General features: G+C 33.4%; 2 protein-coding genes and 3 pseudogenes across 2 annotated transcripts; all 5 read left to right on the forward strand.

The window, feature by feature from the left end:
* Positions 1-195: 195 nt before the first annotated feature.
* Positions 196-3,083, forward strand: LOC121519143 (thialysine N-epsilon-acetyltransferase-like). The gene is made up of 6 exons (XM_041801960.1): positions 196-398; positions 645-696; positions 1,416-1,493; positions 1,914-2,015; positions 2,149-2,189; positions 2,752-3,083. Exons 1-6 carry the CDS (start codon positions 336-338, stop codon positions 2,929-2,931), a joined length of 516 nt encoding a protein of 171 aa, XP_041657894.1. The 5' UTR covers positions 196-335; the 3' UTR covers positions 2,932-3,083.
* Positions 3,084-4,774: 1,691 nt separating this feature from the next.
* Positions 4,775-8,026, forward strand: LOC121519119 (annotated as a pseudogene).
* A 1,335-nt stretch (positions 8,027-9,361) lies between these two features.
* LOC121519128 (thialysine N-epsilon-acetyltransferase-like) lies at positions 9,362-12,311 on the forward strand. The gene is made up of 5 exons (XM_041801924.1): positions 9,362-9,862; positions 10,583-10,666; positions 11,087-11,188; positions 11,321-11,361; positions 11,918-12,311. Exons 1-5 carry the CDS (start codon positions 9,832-9,834, stop codon positions 12,095-12,097), a joined length of 438 nt encoding a protein of 145 aa, XP_041657858.1. The 5' UTR covers positions 9,362-9,831; the 3' UTR covers positions 12,098-12,311.
* A 1,768-nt stretch (positions 12,312-14,079) lies between these two features.
* LOC121519051 lies at positions 14,080-16,673 on the forward strand (annotated as a pseudogene).
* A 1,837-nt stretch (positions 16,674-18,510) lies between these two features.
* LOC121519052 lies at positions 18,511-21,529 on the forward strand (annotated as a pseudogene).
* The last annotated feature ends 1,159 nt before the right edge of the window (positions 21,530-22,688 follow it).

A 22,688-nucleotide genomic window follows, 5' to 3' on the forward strand; every position in this document is an offset into this window, starting at 1 on the left:
TTCTGACTTTTTTCTCAGAATTCTGACTTTTTTCTCACAAGTGAAAAAAAATTTTTCGTCTCAAATTTTTTTTTCAGTGGCCCCAATACTCTTCCGTACAAATCAGATGATAAAATCATCCAATATTTTTGTAGGTTGCCCCGCCTCTACTCATGCGTGAAGCCTCTAAATAGCAAAACCTGATGGTAGCATGATTCTGCGGAGCACTGGGATCCTGTCCTTGACCTGTCTGTCTATCAGAATTGCTCAGCGCCGGTTAACTCTAGTGTTATTTATACACACTTTTAGTAGAAGTGAAGTGCGTCTTACAGATTGTTTTTGTTGTCCCTGCAAACATGAATTTTAAAATACGGGCTGCAACGAAAGAAGACTGCAAAGAAATCTCAAGAATGATAATGGTGAGTGATAGTTTGATGTAAATATGCTAGTTATCTGCGCTCTGTTCACTGTTATAGTGAATGGTATACTTCTGCTCTACACGTTTTTAGGCTTGCTCCTCACTTAAATTATTCTGAATGATTGACGCGTTCCTTATTGATGAAATACACCCGTCCTATACATAATGATGTAATTCAAGTTTTATTTAGCTGTTAACACGAGTCAATAATACTGTAATTTACCATGCTGTAATTCCCTCTCTGCAGGAGCTGTCAGTCTTTGTAAAAATGCCTGACCAGGTGAAGATATCTCATGAAGGTAAATCTGGATATATTGAAAGAGAAGAATACAGGTTTTAAAATATCTCATAGTTAAAGTATTAATGTCAAATTAGTCTGATTAAAGTAAAAACGAGGTAAGCTATTCAAAAATATATTTATGTCAGTCATAAATTATTTTAAGAGCAAACATATCAAATCCTGATTAAATATTACATTGCACATTAACTACATCAATGTTTTGAACATGAACATCCTGGAAGCCACACCATTCACAAACAAGTCAAAACAAGTGTGTCTAAATGGGTGGATGCTGCTTAATACCAAAAATTACACCTGTGGTTTTTCTGGGTAAGGCATATGAGTATATGAGTGCCTATTCAAGTGGTATAAGTGGTCATAGATTTGCACAAAATGCAGTCTGACATCAGTTTAACAGTAAACTCTTTAAGGATTGGAAACTATTCAGAGATGCACATTGCCCCATGAGGGAAGATATGTACTCATTAAAAGAGGAAAGGTAGAATGCAGGCAGGTAACAGTTTGAAGCATTCAGGGATTTTCACATTTAGGAAAGGCAGGAAATGTTCAACTTGTGGACAGCCTGAAACCTTAATTTTAGACTTTTATCATGCTTTTTTTTTTATCATTTCCACGTATTTGGATCTTTGCTGTTGTTGTGTATATATACAAAAACATACTCTGACTGAAAGCTGAAATTTTTATCTGTTTCTTTCTTTTTTTTTTTTTTGGCTCAAGAACTGAGCGGTTTCTGCCAGAATCCCTTCTTTGAGTGCCTCGTTGCAGAAGTTCCTGAGGAGAGTAAATCTAAAGAAGGTAGAGTGTTGATCAAGGCTCTGCCTTGCTTTTATAATAATTTTCAGTGTGCTGGGAGCTTTTCTTCATCATACTATGTTAGTAATGTCTAATCTCTTCTTCTTCAGCACTAAACCAAAGATAAGTCCAGGGAACTGTATAGTACTAAGCAAATTCTGTTAAGTACTGGTGTTTACAGCAAAGTTCATATAAACAGGGCCAGCGTTAGATAGTCTTTTGACTTTTTTTATTTTCTTCTGTAGAAGGACTATAACAGTCTATCTTAAAAGACAATGCAGGGATAATTTAACAGTCCAGTGATGGTCAAGACGTATAATCTCTTATTCATGTCATACAGAAACACAGTCCCAATTTGTTAGCAGTGTTTTTCTGATATTCTTTCTTCCTTTCTTGGATTCTATTTCACATGTTCCCACCTAGGATACACAGTTGTTGGATATGCTGTTTACTTTTACACGTACAGTACTTGGAAAGGACGGACTGTATACTTGGAGGACCTCTATGTGATGCCAGAATTCAGAGGTAAAATACGTTGAAATTATGCCAACAAAGTCATTTAATGGATCTTGTAGAGTATTTTTTTTGTTACTTGAGTGGATCCTCACTTTTTATATCAAAACTTCTGTACACAAGTATTGATTATCTGTCTTTACAGGAACTGGCATTGGCAAAGGTTTACTGAGCAAAGTGGCAGAGGTAAGAATGGTTTTGTTGGCTGTTAAACAATATTTAAAAGGAAATATAGTTTTTAGAAAATAAAACTGGGCCTGAAAGCAATTAAACGAGAATAATACAGAGTTATTTATTGTCTTTGCATATTGTATAAAGAAATCAGTACTTTTTCAAAGTAAAAAAGAATAACCTATGTCACATATAGCCACACATGCATACTGTACAAATTTATGATTTTTTCAATTTTATTTTAAAACAGTGCAGAATAGAAAATAATTTAGAAATCTATGCAGTGCAGTCTTCAGTGATGTCTTCACTGTTGCAGAATATTATGAATATTATATTATATTACTGCAAAAGGAACAGCCCTAGATAATGTTGTGCAGACAGTACTGTTACACAAAAAAGACATCAAACATACATTTATGGAGTGTGCATTTTGTGCATGAAAAAATTAATTAGTTGCACCTTTAAAAAATGCACAACAGCAATTTGAAATATGTGTCATTTATATCTGTGTGACATCAACTTTCTTCTGTGGAAAAGCAGCAAGATTACCTAAAACATATTTTTTGTTTTTGTTTAGATTGCAAAGAAGAAGCAGTGCGTGCGGCTTCAGCTGTCTGTGTTGAACTGGAACGCCCCTGCTCGGGACTTCTATGCTGCTAAAGGAGCTCAGGATCTCACTGTCACTGAAGGCTGGCACTTCATACGTTTTGATGGACAAAACTTGGACAATTTAGCAAATGAAGCACCAAAAGATTGAAAGTTTGCTGAAGAAAATGTGTCCAATATTGTTAATGTTTTTGATTGGTATAAATGATTTGTTTTTATATTCTGTGGGGCCAAAAATAAGCCATACAATCTTGTCAGTCCCTAAACTTAAGAAGGTTATGTCTAAGGATTTGAATGCATGGAATGCACAGTATTGGATTTTGCCAATTTTGTCAATATTTCTAGACTCATCTTAGCCAGTAGAGGTATCGTACAAATATCGGTATAAATATACATACCATTTTTGTAACAAAGTCCCTCCTGTACAAGAATGTATCTGTTACTCTTAATGTGACTGCCTGTTTGCTGTAGACAGATGCAAAACAGGATTATATTTGATTTTTTTTTTTTTTTTTTTAGGAATAAATGTGATGTTTTCAGAAAGTGACATTCAACAATGTATAATCACATATTAATTTCCTTGGATTACATTTAATATAAAATTATTAAAGGCAACAGTAAAATAAAGCTTCATCTGCCTTTTTGAGAAGTGCAAAAAACAAAACAGGATAACTTTATTTATATAGCATCTTTATAAACCAATGTTTACAAAGTATTTTGACAGCAAAGGCATGGACTCAGGGAAAAATAAACAGCAATCAGACCAAACAGAGGAGGTCTCATATTCATACGAGAGGAAAGAATAGAATTGGAACAAAAAGAACACAAATGATAGAAATAAAATGACAAATGCAAATTTTGAATGTCAGTTTAAGTATTGAATAAAATAATATATGAGAGATGACTACACATTTAAAATGTTGATATCTAGTGTTCATTGAAAAACCTACTGAAACAAATCACCCAAAGAAACAGTTATTTATAATATACATGAGTTATGAAAAATGATTGAAATGCACAAAACTAACTTCAAATATTTTTGTTTATACACACATGAAAAAGTTAAAGAATGCACTCAAGTCACAGAATATGATTTTTTCAGATACAGTAGATCATACAGTATAGACCACCATTCCTTTAGGAAAGCTGGTTTTAAATCTATATCAGGTTCTCTGTAGAAACTTGTAGAATGACGTTTTGAGCCCCTTACCTATGCAGACAAACTGATATGTTGCATTTAATGAACAACGGTGCCAAATTCTTCTTACTCAACCAAAAAAACCTGAGGAAGGTTTGAGGATACATGGACAGTGCAAACACCTAATGTCATTAAAATACTTTTTACACCCCAAAATCGACATGAAAATACGACTCAAAATAGTTTAAGGTCATCTATGAAATATATTGTTTTGTTTTGTAGTTCTAGTTGGAGCAAATCTACGGAAGAGTATTAGGGCCACTGAAAAAAAAAAATTTGAGACGAATTTTTTTTTTTCACTTGTAAGAAAAAAGTCAGAATTCTGAGATTAAAGTCAGAATTCTGAGAAAAAAGTGAGAATTCTGAGTTTAATCTCAGAATTCTCACTTTAATCTCAGAATTCTGACTTTAATCTCAGAATTCTGACTTTAATCTCAGAATTTTGACTTTTTTCTCAGAATTCTGACTTTAATCTCAGAATTCTGACTTTAATCTCAGAATTCTGACTTTAATCTCAGAGTTCTGACTTTAATCTCAGAATTCTGACTTTTTTCTCAGAATTCTGACTTTAATCTCAGAATTCTGACTTTTTTCTCAGAATTCTGACTTTAATCTCAGAATTCTGAGTTTTTTCTCACAAGTGAAAAAAAAATTTTCGGCTCGAATTTTTTTTTCAGTGGCCCCAATACTCTTCCATTACAAATCAGATGATAAAATCATCCAATATTTTTGTAGGTTGCCCCGCCTCTACTCATGCGTGAAGCCTCTAAATAGCAAAACCAGATGGTAGCATGATTCTGCGGAGCACTGGGATCCTGTCCTTGACCTGTCTGTCTATCAGAATTGCTCAGCGCCGGTTAACTCTAGTGTTATTTATACACACTTTTAGTAGAAGTGAAGTGCGTCTTACAGATTGTTTTTGTTGTCCCTGCAAACATGAATTTTAAAATACGGGCTGCAACGAAAGAAGACTGCAAAGAAATCTCAAGAATGATAATGGTGAGTGATAGTTTGATGTAAATATGCTAGTTATCTGCGCTCTGTTCACTGTTATAGTGAATGGTATACTTCTGCTCTACACGTTTTTAGGCTTGCTCCTCACTTAAATTATTCTGAATGATTGACGCGTTCCTTATTGATGAAATACACCCGTCCTATACATAATGATGTAATTCAAGTTTTATTTAGCTGTTAACACGAGTCAATAATACTGTAATTTACCATGCTGTAATTCCCTCTCTGCAGGAGCTGTCAGTCTTTGTAAAAATGCCTGACCAGGTGAAGATATCTCATGAAGGTAAATCTGGATATATTGAAAGAGAAGAATACAGGTTTTAAAATATCTCATAGTTAAAGTATTAATGTCAAATTAGTCTGATTAAAGTAAAAACGAGGTAAGCTATTCAAAAATATATTTATGTCAGTCATAAATTATTTTAAGAGCAAACATATCAAATCCTGATTAAATATTACATTGCACATTAACTACATCAATGTTTTGAACATGAACATCCTGGAAGCCACACCATTCACAAACAAGTCAAAACAAGTGTGTCTAAATGGGTGGATGCTGCTTAATACCAAAAATTACACCTGTGGTTTTTCTGGGTAAGGCATATGAGTATATGAGTGCCTATTCAAGTGGTATAAGTGGTCATAGATTTGCACAAAATGCAGTCTGACATCAGTTTAACAGTAAACTCTTTAAGGATTGGAAACTATTCAGAGATGCACATTGCCCCATGAGGAAGATATGTACTCATTAAAAGAGGAAAGGTAGAATGCAGGCAGGTAACAGTTTGAAGCATTCAGGGATTTTCACATTTAGGAAAGGCAGGAAATGTTCAACTTGTGGACAGCCTGAAACCTTAATTTTAGACTTTTATCATGCTTTTTTTTTATCATTTCCACGTATTTGGATCTTTGCTGTTGTTGTGTATATATACAAAAACATACTCTGACTGAAAGCTGAAATTTTTATCTGTTTCTTTCTTTTTTTTTTTTTGGCTCAAGAACTGGAGCGCGACGGTTTCTGCCAGAATCCCTTCTTTGAGTGCCTCGTTGCAGAAGTTCCTGAGGAGAGTAAATCTAAAGAAGGTAGAGTGTTGATCAAGGCTCTGCCTTGCTTTTATAATAATTTTCAGTGTGCTGGGAGCTTTTCTTCATCATACTATGTTAGTAATGTCTAATCTCTTCTTCTTCAGCACTAAACCAAAGATAAGTCCAGGGAACTGTATAGTACTAAGCAAATTCTGTTAAGTACTGGTGTTTACAGCAAAGTTCATATAAACAGGGCCAGCGTTAGATAGTCTTTTGACTTTTTTTATTTTCTTCTGTAGAAGGACTATAACAGTCTATCTTAAAAGACAATGCAGGGATAATTTAACAGTCCAGTGATGGTCAAGACGTATAATCTCTTATTCATGTCATACAGAAACACAGTCCCAATTTGTTAGCAGTGTTTTTCTGATATTCTTTCTTCCTTTCTTGGATTCTATTTCACATGTTCCCACCTAGGATACACAGTTGTTGGATATGCTGTTTACTTTTACACGTACAGTACTTGGAAAGGACGGACTGTATACTTGGAGGACCTCTATGTGATGCCAGAATTCAGAGGTAAAATCCGTTGAAATTATGCCAACAAAGTCATTTAATGGATCTTGTAGAGTATTTTTTTTGTTACTTGAGTGGATCCTCACTTTTTATATCAAAACTTCTGTACACAAGTATTGATTATCTGTCTTTACAGGAACTGGCATTGGCAAAGGTTTACTGAGCAAAGTGGCAGAGGTAAGAATGGTTTTGTTGGCTGTTAAACAATATTTAAAAGGAAATATAGTTTTAGAAAATAAAACTGGGCCTGAAAGCAATTAAACGAGAATAATACAGAGTTATTTATTGTCTTTGCATATTGTATAAAGAAATCAGTACTTTTTCAAAGTAAAAAAGAATAACCTATGTCACATATAGCCACACATGCATACTGTACAAATTTATGATTTTTTCAATTTTATTTTAAAACAGTGCAGAATAGAAAATAATTTAGAAATCTATGCAGTGCAGTCTTCAGTGATGTCTTCACTGTTGCAGAATATTATGAATATTATATTATATTACTGCAAAAGGAACAGCCCTAGATAATGTTGTGCAGACAGTACTGTTACACAAAAAAGACATCAAACATACATTTATGGAGTGTGCATTTTGTGCATGAAAAAATTAATTAGTTGCACCTTTAAAAAATGCACAACAGCAATTTGAAATATGTGTCATTTATATCTGTGTGACATCAACTTTCTTCTGTGGAAAAGCAGCAAGATTACCTAAAACATATTTTTTGTTTTGTTTAGATTACGAAGAAGAAGCAGTGCGTCGGCTTCAGCTGTCTGTGCTGAACTGGAACGCCCTTGTTCGGGACTTCTGTGCTGCTAAAGGAGCTCAGGATCTCACTGTCACTGAAGGCTGGCACTTCATACGTTTTGATGGACAAAACTTGGACAATTTAGCAAATGAAGCACCAAAAGATTGAAAGTTTGCTGAAGAAAATGTGTCCAATATTGTTAATGTTTTTGATTGGTATAAATGATTTGTTTTTATATTCTGTGGGGCCAAAAATAAGCCATACAATCTTGTCAGTCCCTAAACTTAAGAAGGTTATGTCTAAGGATTTGAATGCATGGAATGCACAGTATTGGATTTTTGCCAATTTTGTCAATATTTCTAGACTCATCTTAGCCAGTAGAGGTATCGTATAAATATCGGTATAAATATACATACCATTTTTGTAACAAAGTCCCTCCTGTACAAGAATGTACCCGTTACTCTTAATGTGACTGCCTGTTTGCTGTAGACAGATGCAAAACAGGATTATATTTGATTTTTTTTTTTTTTTTTTTTTTAGGAATAAATGTGATGTTTTCAGAAAGTGACATTCAACAATGTATAATCACATATTAATTTCCTTGGATTACATTTAATATAAAATTATTAAAGGCAACAGTAAAATAAAGCTTCATCTGCCTTTTTGAGAAGTGCAAAAAACAAAACAGGATAACTTTATTTATATAGCATCTTTATAAACCAATGTTTACAAAGTATTTTGACAGCAAAGGCATGGACTCAGGAAAAATAAACAGCAATCAGACCAAACAGAGGAGGTCTCATATTCATACGAGAGGAAAGAATAGAATTGGAACAAAAAAGAACACAAATGATAGAAATAAAAATGACAAATGCAAATTTTGAATGTCAGTTTAAGTATTGAATAAAATAATATATGAGAGATGACTACACATTTAAAATGTTGATATCTAGTGTTCATTGAAAAACCTACTGAAACAAATCACCCAAAGAAACAGTTATTTATAATATACATGAGTTATGAAAAATGATTGAAATGCACAAAACTAACTTCAAATATTTTTGTTTATACACACATGAAAAAGTTAAAGAATGCACTCAAGTCACAGAATATGATTTTTTCAGATACAGTAGATCATACAGTATAGACCACCATTCCTTTAGGAAAGCTGGTTTTAAATCTATATCAGGTTCTCTGTAGAAACTTGTAGAATGACGTTTTGAGCCCCTTACCTATGCAGACAAACTGATATGTTGCATTTAATGAACAAAGGTGCAAAAGTCATCTTACTCAACCAAAAAAAAAAACCTGAGGAAGGTTTGAGGATACATGGACAGTGCAAACACCTAATGTCATTAAAATACTTTTTACACCCCAAAATCGACATGAAAATACGACTCAAAATAGTTTAAGGTCATCTATGAAATATATTGTTTTGTTTTGTAGTTCTAGTTGGAGCAAATCTACGGAAGAGTATTAGGGCCACTGAAAAAAAAAAATTTGAGACGAATTTTTTTTTTTCACTTGTAAGAAAAAAGTCAGAATTCTGAGATTAAAGTCAGAATTCTGAGAAAAAAGTGAGAATTCTGAGTTTAATCTCAGAATTCTCACTTTAATCTCAGAATTCTGACTTTAATCTCAGAATTCTGACTTTAATCTCAGAATTTTGACTTTTTTCTCAGAATTCTGACTTTAATCTCAGAATTCTGACTTTAATCTCAGAATTCTGACTTTAATCTCAGAGTTCTGACTTTAATCTCAGAATTCTGACTTTTTTCTCAGAATTCTGACTTTAATCTCAGAATTCTGACTTTTTTCTCAGAATTCTGACTTTAATCTCAGAATTCTGACTTTTTTCTCACAAGTGAAAAAAAATTTTTCGTCTCAAATTTTTTTTTCAGTGGCCCCAATACTCTTCCGTACAAATCAGATGATAAAATCATCCAATATTTTTGTAGGTTGCCCCGCCTCTACTCATGCGTGAAGCCTCTAAATAGCAAAACCAGATGGTAGCATGATTCTGCGGAGCACTGGGATCCTGTCCTTGACCTGTCTGTCTATCAGAATTGCTCAGCGCCGGTTAACTCTAGTGTTATTTATACACACTTTTAGTAGAAGTGAAGTGCGTCTTACAGATTGTTTTTGTTGTCCCTGCAAACATGAATTTTAAAATACGGGCTGCAACGAAAGAAGACTGCAAAGAAATCTCAAGAATGATAATGGTGAGTGATAGTTTGATGTAAATATGCTAGTTATCTGCGCTCTGTTCACTGTTATAGTGAATGGTATACTTCTGCTCTACACGTTTTTAGGCTTGCTCCTCACTTAAATTATTCTGAATGATTGACGCGTTCCTTATTGATGAAATACACCTGTCCTATACATAATGATGTAATTCAAGTTTTATTTAGCTGTTAACACGAGTCAATAATACTGTAATTTACCATGCTGTAATTCCCTCTCTGCAGGAGCTGTCAGTCTTTGTAAAAATGCCTGACCAGGTGAAGATATCTCATGAAGGTAAATCTGGATATATTGAAAGAGAAGAATACAGGTTTTAAAATATCTCATAGTTAAAGTATTAATGTCAAATTAGTCTGATTAAAGTAAAAACGAGGTAAGCTATTCAAAAATATATTTATGTCAGTCATAAATTATTTTAAGAGCAAACATATCAAATCCTGATTAAATATTACATTGCACATTAACTACATCAATGTTTTGAACATGAACATCCTGGAAGCCACACCATTCACAAACAAGTCAAAACAAGTGTGTCTAAATGGGTGGATGCTGCTTAATACCAAAAATTACACCTGTGGTTTTTCTGGGTAAGGCATATGAGTATATGAGTGCCTATTCAAGTGGTATAAGTGGTCATAGATTTGCACAAAATGCAGTCTGACATCAGTTTAACAGTAAACTCTTTAAGGATTGGAAACTATTCAGAGATGCACATTGCCCCATGAGGGAAGATATGTACTCATTAAAAGAGGAAAGGTAGAATGCAGGCAGGTAACAGTTTGAAGCATTCAGGGATTTTCACATTTAGGAAAGGCAGGAAATGTTCAACTTGTGGACAGCCTGAAACCTTAATTTTAGACTTTTATCATGCTTTTTTTTTTATCATTTCCACGTATTTGGATCTTTGCTGTTGTTGTGTATATATACAAAAACATACTCTGACTGAAAGCTGAAATTTTTATCTGTTTCTTTCTTTTTTTTTTTTTTTGGCTCAAGAACTGGAGCGCGACGGTTTCTGCCAGAATCCCTTCTTTGAGTGCCTCGTTGCAGAAGTTCCTGAGGAGAGTAAATCTAAAGAAGGTAGAGTGTTGATCAAGGCTCTGCCTTGCTTTTATAATAATTTTCAGTGTGCTGGGAGCTTTTCTTCATCATACTATGTTAGTAATGTCTAATCTCTTCTTCTTCAGCACTAAACCAAAGATAAGTCCAGGGAACTGTATAGTACTAAGCAAATTCTGTTAAGTACTGGTGTTTACAGCAAAGTTCATATAAACAGGGCCAGCGTTAGATAGTCTTTTGACTTTTTTTATTTTCTTCTGTAGAAGGACTATAACAGTCTATCTTAAAAGACAATGCAGGGATAATTTAACAGTCCAGTGATGGTCAAGACGTATAATCTCTTATTCATGTCATACAGAAACACAGTCCCAATTTGTTAGCAGTGTTTTTCTGATATTCTTTCTTCCTTTCTTGGATTCTATTTCACATGTTCCCACCTAGGATACACAGTTGTTGGATATGCTGTTTACTTTTACACGTACAGTACTTGGAAAGGACGGACTGTATACTTGGAGGACCTCTATGTGATGCCAGAATTCAGAGGTAAAATCCGTTGAAATTATGCCAACAAAGTCATTTAATGGATCTTGTAGAGTATTTTTTTTGTTACTTGAGTGGATCCTCACTTTTATATCAAAACTTCTGTACACAAGTATTGATTATCTGTCTTTACAGGAACTGGCATTGGCAAAGGTTTACTGAGCAAAGTGGCAGAGGTAAGAATGGTTTTGTTGGCTGTTAAACAATATTTAAAAGGAAATATAGTTTTAGAAAATAAAACTGGGCCTGAAAGCAATTAAACGAGAATAATACAGAGTTATTTATTGTCTTTGCATATTGTATAAAGAAATCAGTACTTTTTCAAAGTAAAAAAGAATAACCTATGTCACATATAGCCACACATGCATACTGTACAAATTTATGATTTTTCAATTTTATTTTAAAACAGTGCAGAATAGAAAATAATATAGAAATCTATGCAGTGCAGTCTTCAGTGATGTCTTCACTGTTGCAGAATATTATGAATATTATATAATATTACTGCAAAAGGAACAGCCCTAGATAATGTTGTGCAGACAGTACTGTTACACAAAAAAGACATCAAACATACATTTATGGAGTGTGCATTTTGTGCATGAAAATTAATTAGTTGCACCTTTAAAAATGCACAACAGCAATTTGAAATATGTGTCATTTATATCTGTGTGACATCAACTTTCTTCTGTGGAAAAGCAGCAAGATTACCTAAAACATATTTTTGTTTTTGTTTAGATTACGAAGAAGAAGCAGTGCGTGCGGCTTCAGCTGTCTGTGCTGAACTGGAACGCCCTTGTTCGGGACTTCTGTGCTGCTAAAGGAGCTCAGGATCTCACTGTCACTGAAGGCTGGCACTTCATACGTTTTGATGGACAAAACTTGGACAATTTAGCAAATGAAGCACCAAAAGATTGAAAGTTTGCTGAAGAAAATGTGTCCAATATTGTTAATGTTTTTGATTGGTATAAATGATTTGTTTTTATATTCTGTGGGGCCAAAAATAAGCCATACAATCTTGTCAGTCCCTAAACTTAAGAAGGTTATGTCTAAGGATTTGAATGCATGGAATGCACAGTATTGGATTTTTGCCAATTTTGTCAATATTTCTAGACTCATCTTAGCCAGTAGAGGTATCGTATAAATATCGGTATAAATATACATACCATTTTTTTAACAAAGTCCCTCCTGTAAAAGAATGTACCCGTTTCTCTTAAGTGGCCTGCCGGTTTGCGTTAGACAGATGCAAAACAGGATTATATTTGATTTTTTTTTTTTTTTTTTTTTAGGAATAAATGTGATGTTTTCAGAAAGTGACATTCAACAATGTATAATCACATATTAATTTCCTTGGATTACATTTAATATAAAATTATTAAAGGCAACAGTAAAATAAAGCTTCATCTGCCTTTTTGAGAAGTGCAAAAAACAAAACAGGATAACTTTATTTATATAGCATCTTTATAAACCAATGTTTACAAAGTATTTTGACAGCAAAGGCATGGACTCAGGGAAAAATAAACAGCAATCAGACCAAACAGAGGAGGTCTCATATTCATACGAGAGGGAAAGAATAGAATTGGAACAAAAAAGAACACAAATGATAGAAATAAAAATGACAAATGCAAATTTTGAATGTCAGTTTAAGTATTGAATAAAATAATATATGAGAGATGACTACACATTTAAAATGTTGATATCTAGTGTTCATTGAAAAACCTACTGAAACAAATCACCCAAAGAAACAGTTATTTATAATATACATGAGTTATGAAAAATGATTGAAATGCACAAAACTAACTTCAAATATTTTTTGTTTATACACACATGAAAAAGTTAAAGAATGCACTCAAGTCACAGAATATGATTTTTTCAGATACAGTAGATCATACAGTATAGACCACCATTCCTTTAGGAAAGCTGGTTTTAAATCTATATCAGGTTCTCTGTAGAAACTTGTAGAATGACGTTTTGAGCCCCTTACCTATGCAGACAAACTGATATGTTGCATTTAATGAACAAAGGTGCAAAAGTCATCTTACTCAACCAAAAAAAAAAACCTGAGGAAGGTTTGAGGATACATGGACAGTGCAAACACCTAATGTCATTAAAATACTTTTTACACCCCAAAATCGACATGAAAATACGACTCAAAAATAGTTTAAGGTCATCTATGAAATATATTGTTTTGTTTTGTAGTTCTAGTTGGAGCAAATCTACGGAAGAGTATTAGGGCCACTGAAAAAAAAAAATTTGAGACGAATTTTTTTTTTTCACTTGTAAGAAAAAAGTCAGAATTCTGAGATTAAAGTCAGAATTCTGAGAAAAAAGTGAGAATTCTGAGTTTAATCTCAGAATTCTCACTTTAATCTCAGAATTCTGACTTTAATCTCAGAATTCTGACTTTAATCTCAGAATTTTGACTTTTTTCTCAGAATTCTGACTTTAATCTCAGAATTCTGACTTTAATCTCAGAATTCTGACTTTAATCTCAGAGTTCTGACTTTAATCTCAGAATTCTGACTTTTTTCTCAGAGTTCTGAATTTAATCTCAGAATTCTGACTTTTTTCTCAGAATTCTGACTTTAATCTCAGAACACTGAATTTTTTCTCACAAGTGAAAAAATTTTCGTCTCAAATTTTTTTCAGTGGCCCCAATACTCTTCCAAATCAGATGATAAAATCATCCAATATTTTTGTAGGTTGCCCCGCCTCTACTCATGCGTGAAGCCTCTAAATAGCAAAACCAGATGGTAGCATGATTCTGCGGAGCACTGGGATCCTGTCCTTGACCTGTCTGTCTATCAGAATTGCTCAGCCGGTTAACTCTAGTGTTATTTATACACACTTTTAGTAGAAGTGAAGTCGTCTTACAGATTGTTTTTGTTGTCCCTGCAAACATGAATTTTAAAATACGGGCTGCAACGAAAGAAGACTGCAAAGAAATCTCAAGAATGATAATGGTGAGTGATAGTTTGATGTAAATATGCTAGTTATCTGCGCTCTGTTCACTGTTATAGTGAATGGTATACTTCTGCTCTACACGTTTTTAGGCTTGCTCCTCACTTAAATTATTCTGAATGATTGACGTTCCTTATTGATGAAATACACCTGTCCTATACATAATGATGTAATTCAAGTTTTATTTAGCTGTTAACACGAGTCAATAATACTGTAATTTACCATGCTGTAATTCCCTCTCTGCAGGAGCTGTCAGTCTTTGTAAAAATGCCTGACCAGGTGAAGATATCTCATGAAGGTAAATCTGGATATATTGAAAGAGAAGAATACAGGTTTTAAAATATCTCATAGTTAAAGTATTAATGTCAAATTAGTCTGATTAAAGTAAAAACGAGGTAAGCTATTCAAAATATATTTATGTCAGTCATAAATTATTTTAAGAGCAAACATATCAAATCCTGATTAAATATTACATTGCACATTAACTACATCAATGTTTTGAACATGAACATCCTGGAAGCCACACCATTCACAAACAAGTCAAAACAAGTGTGTCTAAATGGGTGGATGCTGCTTAATACCAAAAATTACACCTGTGGTTTTTCTGGGTAAGGCATATGAGTATATGAGTGCCTATTCAAGTGGTATAAGTGGTCATAGATTTGCACAAAATGCAGTCTGACATCAGTTTAACAGTAAACTCTTTAAGGATTGGAAACTATTCAGAGATGCACATTGCCCCATGAGGGAAGATATGTACTCATTAAAAGAGGAAAGGTAGAATGCAGGCAGGTAACAGTTTGAAGCATTCAGGGATTTTCACATTTAGGAAAGGCAGGAAATGTTCAACTTGTGGACAGCCTGAAACCTTAATTTTAGACTTTTATCATGCTTTTTTTTTTATCATTTCCACGTATTTGGATCTTTGCTGTTGTTGTGTATATATAAAAAAACATACTATGACTGAAAGCTGAAATTTTTATCTGTTTCTTTCTTTTTTTTTTTTTTGGCTCAAGAACTGGAGCGCGACGGTTTCTGCCAGAATCCCTTCTTTGAGTGCCTCGTTGCAGAAGTTCCTGAGGAGAGTAAATCTAAAGAAGGTAGAGTGTTGATCAAGGCTCTGCCTTGCTTTTATAATAATTTTCAGTGTGCTGGGAGCTTTTCTTCATCATACTATGTTAGTAATGTCTAATCTCTTCTTCTTCAGCACTAAACCAAAGATAAGTCCAGGGAACTGTATAGTACTAAGCAAATTCTGTTAAGTACTGGTGTTTACAGCAAAGTTCATATAAACAGGGCCAGCGTTAGATAGTCTTTTGACTTTTTATTTTCTTCTGTAGAAGGACTATAACAGTCTATCTTAAAAGACAATGCAGGGATAATTTAACAGTCCAGTGATGGTCAAGACGTATAATCTCTTATTCATGTCATACAGAAACACAGTCCCAATTTGTTAGCAGTGTTTTTCTGATATTCTTTCTTCCTTTCTTGGATTCTATTTCACATGTTCCCACCTAGGATACACAGTTGTTGGATATGCTGTTTACTTTTACACGTACAGTACTTGGAAAGGACGGACTGTATACTTGGAGGACCTCTATGTGATGCCAGAATTCAGAGGTAAAATCCGTTGAAATTATGCCAACAAAGTCATTTAATGGATCTTGTAGAGTATTTTTTTTGTTACTTGAGTGGATCCTCACTTTTTATATCAAAACTTCTGTACACAAGTATTGATTATCTGTCTTTACAGGAACTGGCATTGGCAAAGGTTTACTGAGCAAAGTGGCAGAGGTAAGAATGGTTTTGTTGGCTGTTAAACAATATTTAAAAGGAAATATAGTTTTAGAAAATAAAACTGGGCCTGAAAGCAATTAAACGAGAATAATACAGAGTTATTTATTGTCTTTGCATATTGTATAAAGAAATCAGTACTTTTTCAAAATAAAAAAGAATAACCTATGTCACATATAGCCACACATGCATACTGTACAAATTTATGATTTTTTCAATTTTATTTTAAAACAGTGCAGAATAGAAAATAATTTAGAAATCTATGCAGTGCAGTCTTCAGTGATGTCTTCACTGTTGCAGAATATTATGAATATTATATTATATTACTGCAAAAGGAACAGCCCTAGATAATGTTGTGCAGACAGTACTGTTACACAAAAAAGACATCAAACATACATTTATGGAGTGTGCATTTTGTGCATGAATGAAATTAATTAGTTGCACCTTTAAAAATGCACAACAGCAATTTGAAATATGTGTCATTTATATCTGTGTGACATCAACTTTCTTCTGTGGAAAAGCAGCAAGATTACCTAAAACATATTTTTGTTTTTGTTTAGATTCTGAAGAAGAAGCAGTGCGTGCGGCTTCAGCTGTCTGTGCTGAACTGGAACGCTTTGTTCGGGACTTCTGTGCTGCTAAAGGAGCTCAGGATCTCACTGTCACTGAAGGCTGGCACTTCATACGTTTTGATGGACAAAACTTGGACAATTTAGCAAATGAAGCACCAAAAGATTGAAAGTTTGCTGAAGAAAATGTGTCCAATCTTGTTACTGTTTTGGATTGGTATAACTGATTTGTTTTTATATTCTGTCCAAAAATAAGCCATACAATCTTGTCAGTCCCTAAACTTAAGAAGGTTATGTCTAAGGATTTGAATGCATGGAATGCACAGTATTGGATTTTTGCCAATTTTGTCAATATTTCTAGACTCATCTTAGCCAGTAGAGGTATCGTATAAATATCGGTATAAATATACATACCATTTTTGTAACAAAGTCCCTCCTGTACAAGAATGTACCCGTTACTCTTAATGTGACTGCCTGTTTGCTGTAGACAGATGCAAAACAGGATTATATTTGATTTTTTTTTTTTTTTTTTTAGGAATAAATGTGATGTTTTCAGAAAGTGACATTCAACAATGTATAATCACATATTAATTTCCTTGGATTACATTTAATATAAAATTATTAAAGGCAACAGTAAAATAAAGCTTCATCTGCCTTTTTGAGAAGTGCAAAAAACAAAACAGGATAACTTTATTTATATAGCATCTTTATAAACCAATGTTTACAAAGTATTTTGACAGCAAAGGCATGGACTCAGGGAAAAATAAACAGCAATCAGACCAAACAGAGGAGGTCTCATATTCATACGAGAGGGAAAGAATAGAATTGGAACAAAAAAGAACACAAATGATAGAAATAAAAATGACAAATGCAAATTTTGAATGTCAGTTTAAGTATTGAATAAAATAATATATGAGAGATGACTACACATTTAAAATGTTGATATCTAGTGTTCATTGAAAAACCTACTGAAACAAATCACCCAAAGAAACAGTTATTTATAATATACATGAGTTATGAAAAATGATTGAAATGCACAAAACTAACTTCAAATATTTTTTGTTTATACACACATGAAAAAGTTAAAGAATGCACTCAAGTCACAGAATATGATTTTTTCAGATACAGTAGATCATACAGTATAGACCACCATTCCTTTAGGAAAGCTGGTTTTAAATCTATATCAGGTTCTCTGTAGAAACTTGTAGAATGACGTTTTGAGCCCCTTACCTATGCAGACAAACTGATATGTTGCATTTAATGAACAAAGGTGCAAAAGTCATCTTACTCAACCAAAAAAAAAAACCTGAGGAAGGTTTGAGGATACATGGACAGTGCAAACACCTAATGTCATTAAAATACTTTTTACACCCCAAAATCGACACGAAAATACGACTCAAAATAGTTTAAGGTCATCTATGAAATATATTGTTTTGTTTTGTAGTTCTAGTTGGAGCGAATCTACGGAAGAGTATTAGGGCCACTGAAAAAAAAATTTGAGACAATTTTTTTCACTTGTAAAAAAGTCAGAATTCTGAGATTAAACTCAGAATTCTGAGAAAAAAGTGAGAATTCTGAGTTTAATCTCAGAATTCTCACTTTAATCTCAGAATTCTGACTTTAATCTCAGAATTCTGACTTTAATCTCAGAATTTTGACTTTTTTCTCAGAATTCTGACTTTAATCTCAGAATTCTGACTTTAATCTCAGAATTCTGACTTTAATCTCAGAGTTCTGACTTTAATCTCAGAATTCTGACTTTTTTCTCAGAATTCTGACTTTAATCTCAGAATTCTGACTTTTTTCTCAGAATTCTGACTTTAATCTCAGAATTCTGACTTTTTTCTCACAAGTGAAAAAAAAATTTTCGTCTCAAATTTTTTTTTCAGTGGCCCCAATACTCTTCCGTACAAATCAGATGATAAAATCATCCAATATTTTTGTAGGTTGCCCCGCCTCTACTCATGCGTGAAGCCTCTAAATAGCAAAACCAGATGGTAGCATGATTCTGCGGAGCACTGGGATCCTGTCCTTGACCTGTCTGTCTATCAGAATTGCTCAGCGCCGGTTAACTCTAGTGTTATTTATACACACTTTTAGTAGAAGTGAAGTGCGTCTTACAGATTGTTTTTGTTGTCCCTGCAAACATGAATTTTAAAATACGGGCTGCAACGAAAGAAGACTGCAAAGAAATCTCAAGAATGATAATGGTGAGTGATAGTTTGATGTAAATATGCTAGTTATCTGCGCTCTGTTCACTGTTATAGTGAATGGTATACTTCTGCTCTACACGTTTTTAGGCTTGCTCCTCACTTAAATTATTCTGAATGATTGACGCGTTCCTTATTGATGAAATACACCCGTCCTATACATAATGATGTAATTCAAGTTTTATTTAGCTGTTAACACGAGTCAATAATACTGTAATTTACCATGCTGTAATTCCCTCTCTGCAGGAGCTGTCAGTCTTTGTAAAAATGCCTGACCAGGTGAAGATATCTCATGAAGGTAAATCTGGATATATTGAAAGAGAAGAATACAGGTTTTAAAATATCTCATAGTTAAAGTATTAATGTCAAATTAGTCTGATTAAAGTAAAAACGAGGTAAGCTATTCAAAAATATATTTATGTCAGTCATAAATTATTTTAAGAGCAAACATATCAAATCCTGATTAAATATTACATTGCACATTAACTACATCAATGTTTTGAACATGAACATCCTGGAAGCCACACCATTCACAAACAAGTCAAAACAAGTGTGTCTAAATGGGTGGATGCTGCTTAATACCAAAAATTACACCTGTGGTTTTTCTGGGTAAGGCATATGAGTATATGAGTGCCTATTCAAGTGGTATAAGTGGTCATAGATTTGCACAAAATGCAGTCTGACATCAGTTTAACAGTAAACTCTTTAAGGATTGGAAACTATTCAGAGATGCACATTGCCCCATGAGGGAAGATATGTACTCATTAAAAGAGGAAAGGTAGAATGCAGGCAGGTAACAGTTTGAAGCATTCAGGGATTTTCACATTTAGGAAAGGCAGGAAATGTTCAACTTGTGGACAGCCTGAAACCTTAATTTTAGACTTTTATCATGCTTTTTTTTTATCATTTCCACGTATTTGGATCTTTGCTGTTGTTGTGTATATATACAAAAACATACTCTGACTGAAAGCTGAAATTTTTATCTGTTTCTTTTTTTTTTTTTTTGGCTCAAGAACTGGAGCGCGAGTTTCTGCCAGAATCCCTTCTTTGAGTGCCTCGTTGCAGAAGTTCCTGAGGAGAGTAAATCTAAAGAAGGTAGAGTGTTGATCAAGGCTCTGCCTTGCTTTTATAATAATTTTCAGTGTGCTGGGAGCTTTTCTTCATCATACTATGTTAGTAATGTCTAATCTCTTCTTCTTCAGCACTAAACCAAAGATAAGTCCAGGGAACTGTATAGTACTAAGCAAATTCTGTTAAGTACTGGTGTTTACAGCAAAGTTCATATAAACAGGGCCAGCGTTAGATAGTCTTTTGACTTTTTTTATTTTCTTCTGTAGAAGGACTATAACAGTCTATCTTAAAAGACAATGCAGGGATAATTTAACAGTCCAGTGATGGTCAAGACGTATAATCTCTTATTCATGTCATACAGAAACACAGTCCCAATTTGTTAGCAGTGTTTTTCTGATATTCTTTCTTCCTTTCTTGGATTCTATTTCACATGTTCCCACCTAGGATACACAGTTGTTGGATATGCTGTTTACTTTTACACGTACAGTACTTGGAAAGGACGGACTGTATACTTGGAGGACCTCTATGTGATGCCAGAATTCAGAGGTAAAATCCGTTGAAATTATGCCAACAAAGTCATTTAATGGATCTTGTAGAGTATTTTTTTTGTTACTTGAGTGGATCCTCACTTTTTATATCAAAACTTCTGTACACAAGTATTGATTATCTGTCTTTACAGGAACTGGCATTGGCAAAGGTTTACTGAGCAAAGTGGCAGAGGTAAGAATGGTTTTGTTGGCTGTTAAACAATATTTAAAAGGAAATATAGTTTTTAGAAAATAAAACTGGGCCTGAAAGCAATTAAACGAGAATAATACAGAGTTATTTATTGTCTTTGCATATTGTATAAAGAAATCAGTACTTTTTCAAAGTAAAAAAGAATAACCTATGTCACATATAGCCACACATGCATACTGTACAAATTTATGATTTTTTCAATTTTATTTTAAAACAGTGCAGAATAGAAAATAATTTAGAAATCTATGCAGTGCAGTCTTCAGTGATGTCTTCACTGTTGCAGAATATTATGAATATTATATTATATTACTGCAAAAGGAACAGCCCTAGATAATGTTGTGCAGACAGTACTGTTACACAAAAAAGACATCAAACATACATTTATGGAGTGTGCATTTTGTGCATGAAAAAATTAATTAGTTGCACCTTTAAAAAATGCACAACAGCAATTTGAAATATGTGTCATTTATATCTGTGTGACATCAACTTTCTTCTGTGGAAAAGCAGCAAGATTACCTAAAACATATTTTTTGTTTTTGTTTAGATTACGAAGAAGAAGCAGTGCGTGCGGCTTCAGCTGTCTGTGCTGAACTGGAACGCCCTTGTTCGGGACTTCTGTGCTGCTAAAGGAGCTCAGGATCTCACTGTCACTGAAGGCTGGCACTTCATACGTTTTGATGGACAAAACTTGGACAATTTAGCAAATGAAGCACCAAAAGATTGAAAGTTTGCTGAAGAAAATGTGTCCAATATTGTTAATGTTTTTGATTGGTATAAATGATTTGTTTTTATATTCTGTGGGGCCAAAAATAAGCCATACAATCTTGTCAGTCCCTAAACTTAAGAAGGTTATGTCTAAGGATTTGAATGCATGGAATGCACAGTATTGGATTTTTGCCAATTTTGTCAATATTTCTAGACTCATCTTAGCCAGTAGAGGTATCGTATAAATATCGGTATAAATATACATACCATTTTTGTAACAAAGTCCCTCCTGTACAAGAATGTACCCGTTACTCTTAATGTGACTGCCTGTTTGCTGTAGACAGATGCAAAACAGGATTATATTTGATTTTTTTTTTTTTTGAGGAATAAATGTGATGTTTTCAGAAAGTGACATTCAACAATGTATAATCACATATTAATTTCCTTGGATTACATTTAATATAAAATTATTAAAGGCAACAGTAAAATAAAGCTTCATCTGCCTTTTTGAGAAGTGCAAAAAACAAAACAGGATAACTTTATTTATATAGCATCTTTATAAACCAATGTTTACAAAGTATTTTGACAGCAAAGGCATGGACTCAGGGAAAAATACAGCAATCAGACCAAACAGAGGAGGTCTCATATTCATACGAGAGGGAAAGAATAGAATTGGAACAAAAAAGAACACAAATGATAGAAATAAAAATGACAAATGCAAATTTTGAATGTCAGTTTAAGTATTGAATAAAATAATATATGAGAGATGACTACACATTTAAAATGTTGATATCTAGTGTTCATTGAAAAACCTACTGAAACAAATCACCCAAAGAAACAGTTATTTATAATATACATGAGTTATGAAAAATGATTGAAATGCACAAAACTAACTTCAAATATTTTTTGTTTATACACACATGAAAAAGTTAAAGAATGCACTCAAGTCACAGAATATGATTTTTTCAGATACAGTAGATCATACAGTATAGACCACCATTCCTTTAGGAAAGCTGGTTTTAAATCTATATCAGGTTCTCTGTAGAAACTTGTAGAATGACGTTTTGAGCCCCTTACCTATGCAGACAAACTGATATGTTGCATTTAATGAACAAAGGTGCAAAAGTCATCTTACTCAACCAAAAAAAAAAACCTGAGGAAGGTTTGAGGATACATGGACAGTGCAAACACCTAATGTCATTAAAATACTTTTTACACCCCAAAATCGACATGAAAATACGACTCAAAATAGTTTAAGGTCATCTATGAAATATATTGTTTTGTTTTGTAGTTCTAGTTGGAGCAAATCTACGGAAGAGTATTAGGGCCACTGAAAAAAAAAAATTTGAGACGAATTTTTTTTTTTCACTTGTAAGAAAAAAGTCAGAATTCTGAGATTAAAGTCAGAATTCTGAGAAAAAAGTGAGAATTCTGAGTTTAATCTCAGAATTCTCACTTTAA

This window comes from Cheilinus undulatus, linkage group 12 (genome assembly GCF_018320785.1).
Source record: "Cheilinus undulatus linkage group 12, ASM1832078v1, whole genome shotgun sequence".
NCBI lineage: Eukaryota > Metazoa > Chordata > Actinopteri > Labriformes > Labridae > Cheilinus > Cheilinus undulatus.

Excerpts from the sequence above, each read along its gene's own strand:
- LOC121519143 (XM_041801960.1), top strand. The coding sequence starts at position 336 with ATGAATTTTAAAATACGGGCTGCAACGAAAGAAGACTGCAAAGAAATC. Across the intron at positions 2,016-2,148 it reads TGTGATGCCAGAATTCAGAG|GAACTGGCATTGGCAAAGGT; the intron begins GTAAAATACGTT and ends CTGTCTTTACAG. Across the intron at positions 2,190-2,751 it reads TACTGAGCAAAGTGGCAGAG|ATTGCAAAGAAGAAGCAGTG; the intron begins GTAAGAATGGTT and ends GTTTTTGTTTAG.
- LOC121519128 (XM_041801924.1), top strand. The coding sequence starts at position 9,832 with ATGCCTGACCAGGTGAAGATATCTCATGAAG. Across the intron at positions 9,863-10,582 it reads GGTGAAGATATCTCATGAAG|AACTGGAGCGCGACGGTTTC; the intron begins GTAAATCTGGAT and ends TTTTGGCTCAAG. Across the intron at positions 11,189-11,320 it reads TGTGATGCCAGAATTCAGAG|GAACTGGCATTGGCAAAGGT; the intron begins GTAAAATCCGTT and ends CTGTCTTTACAG.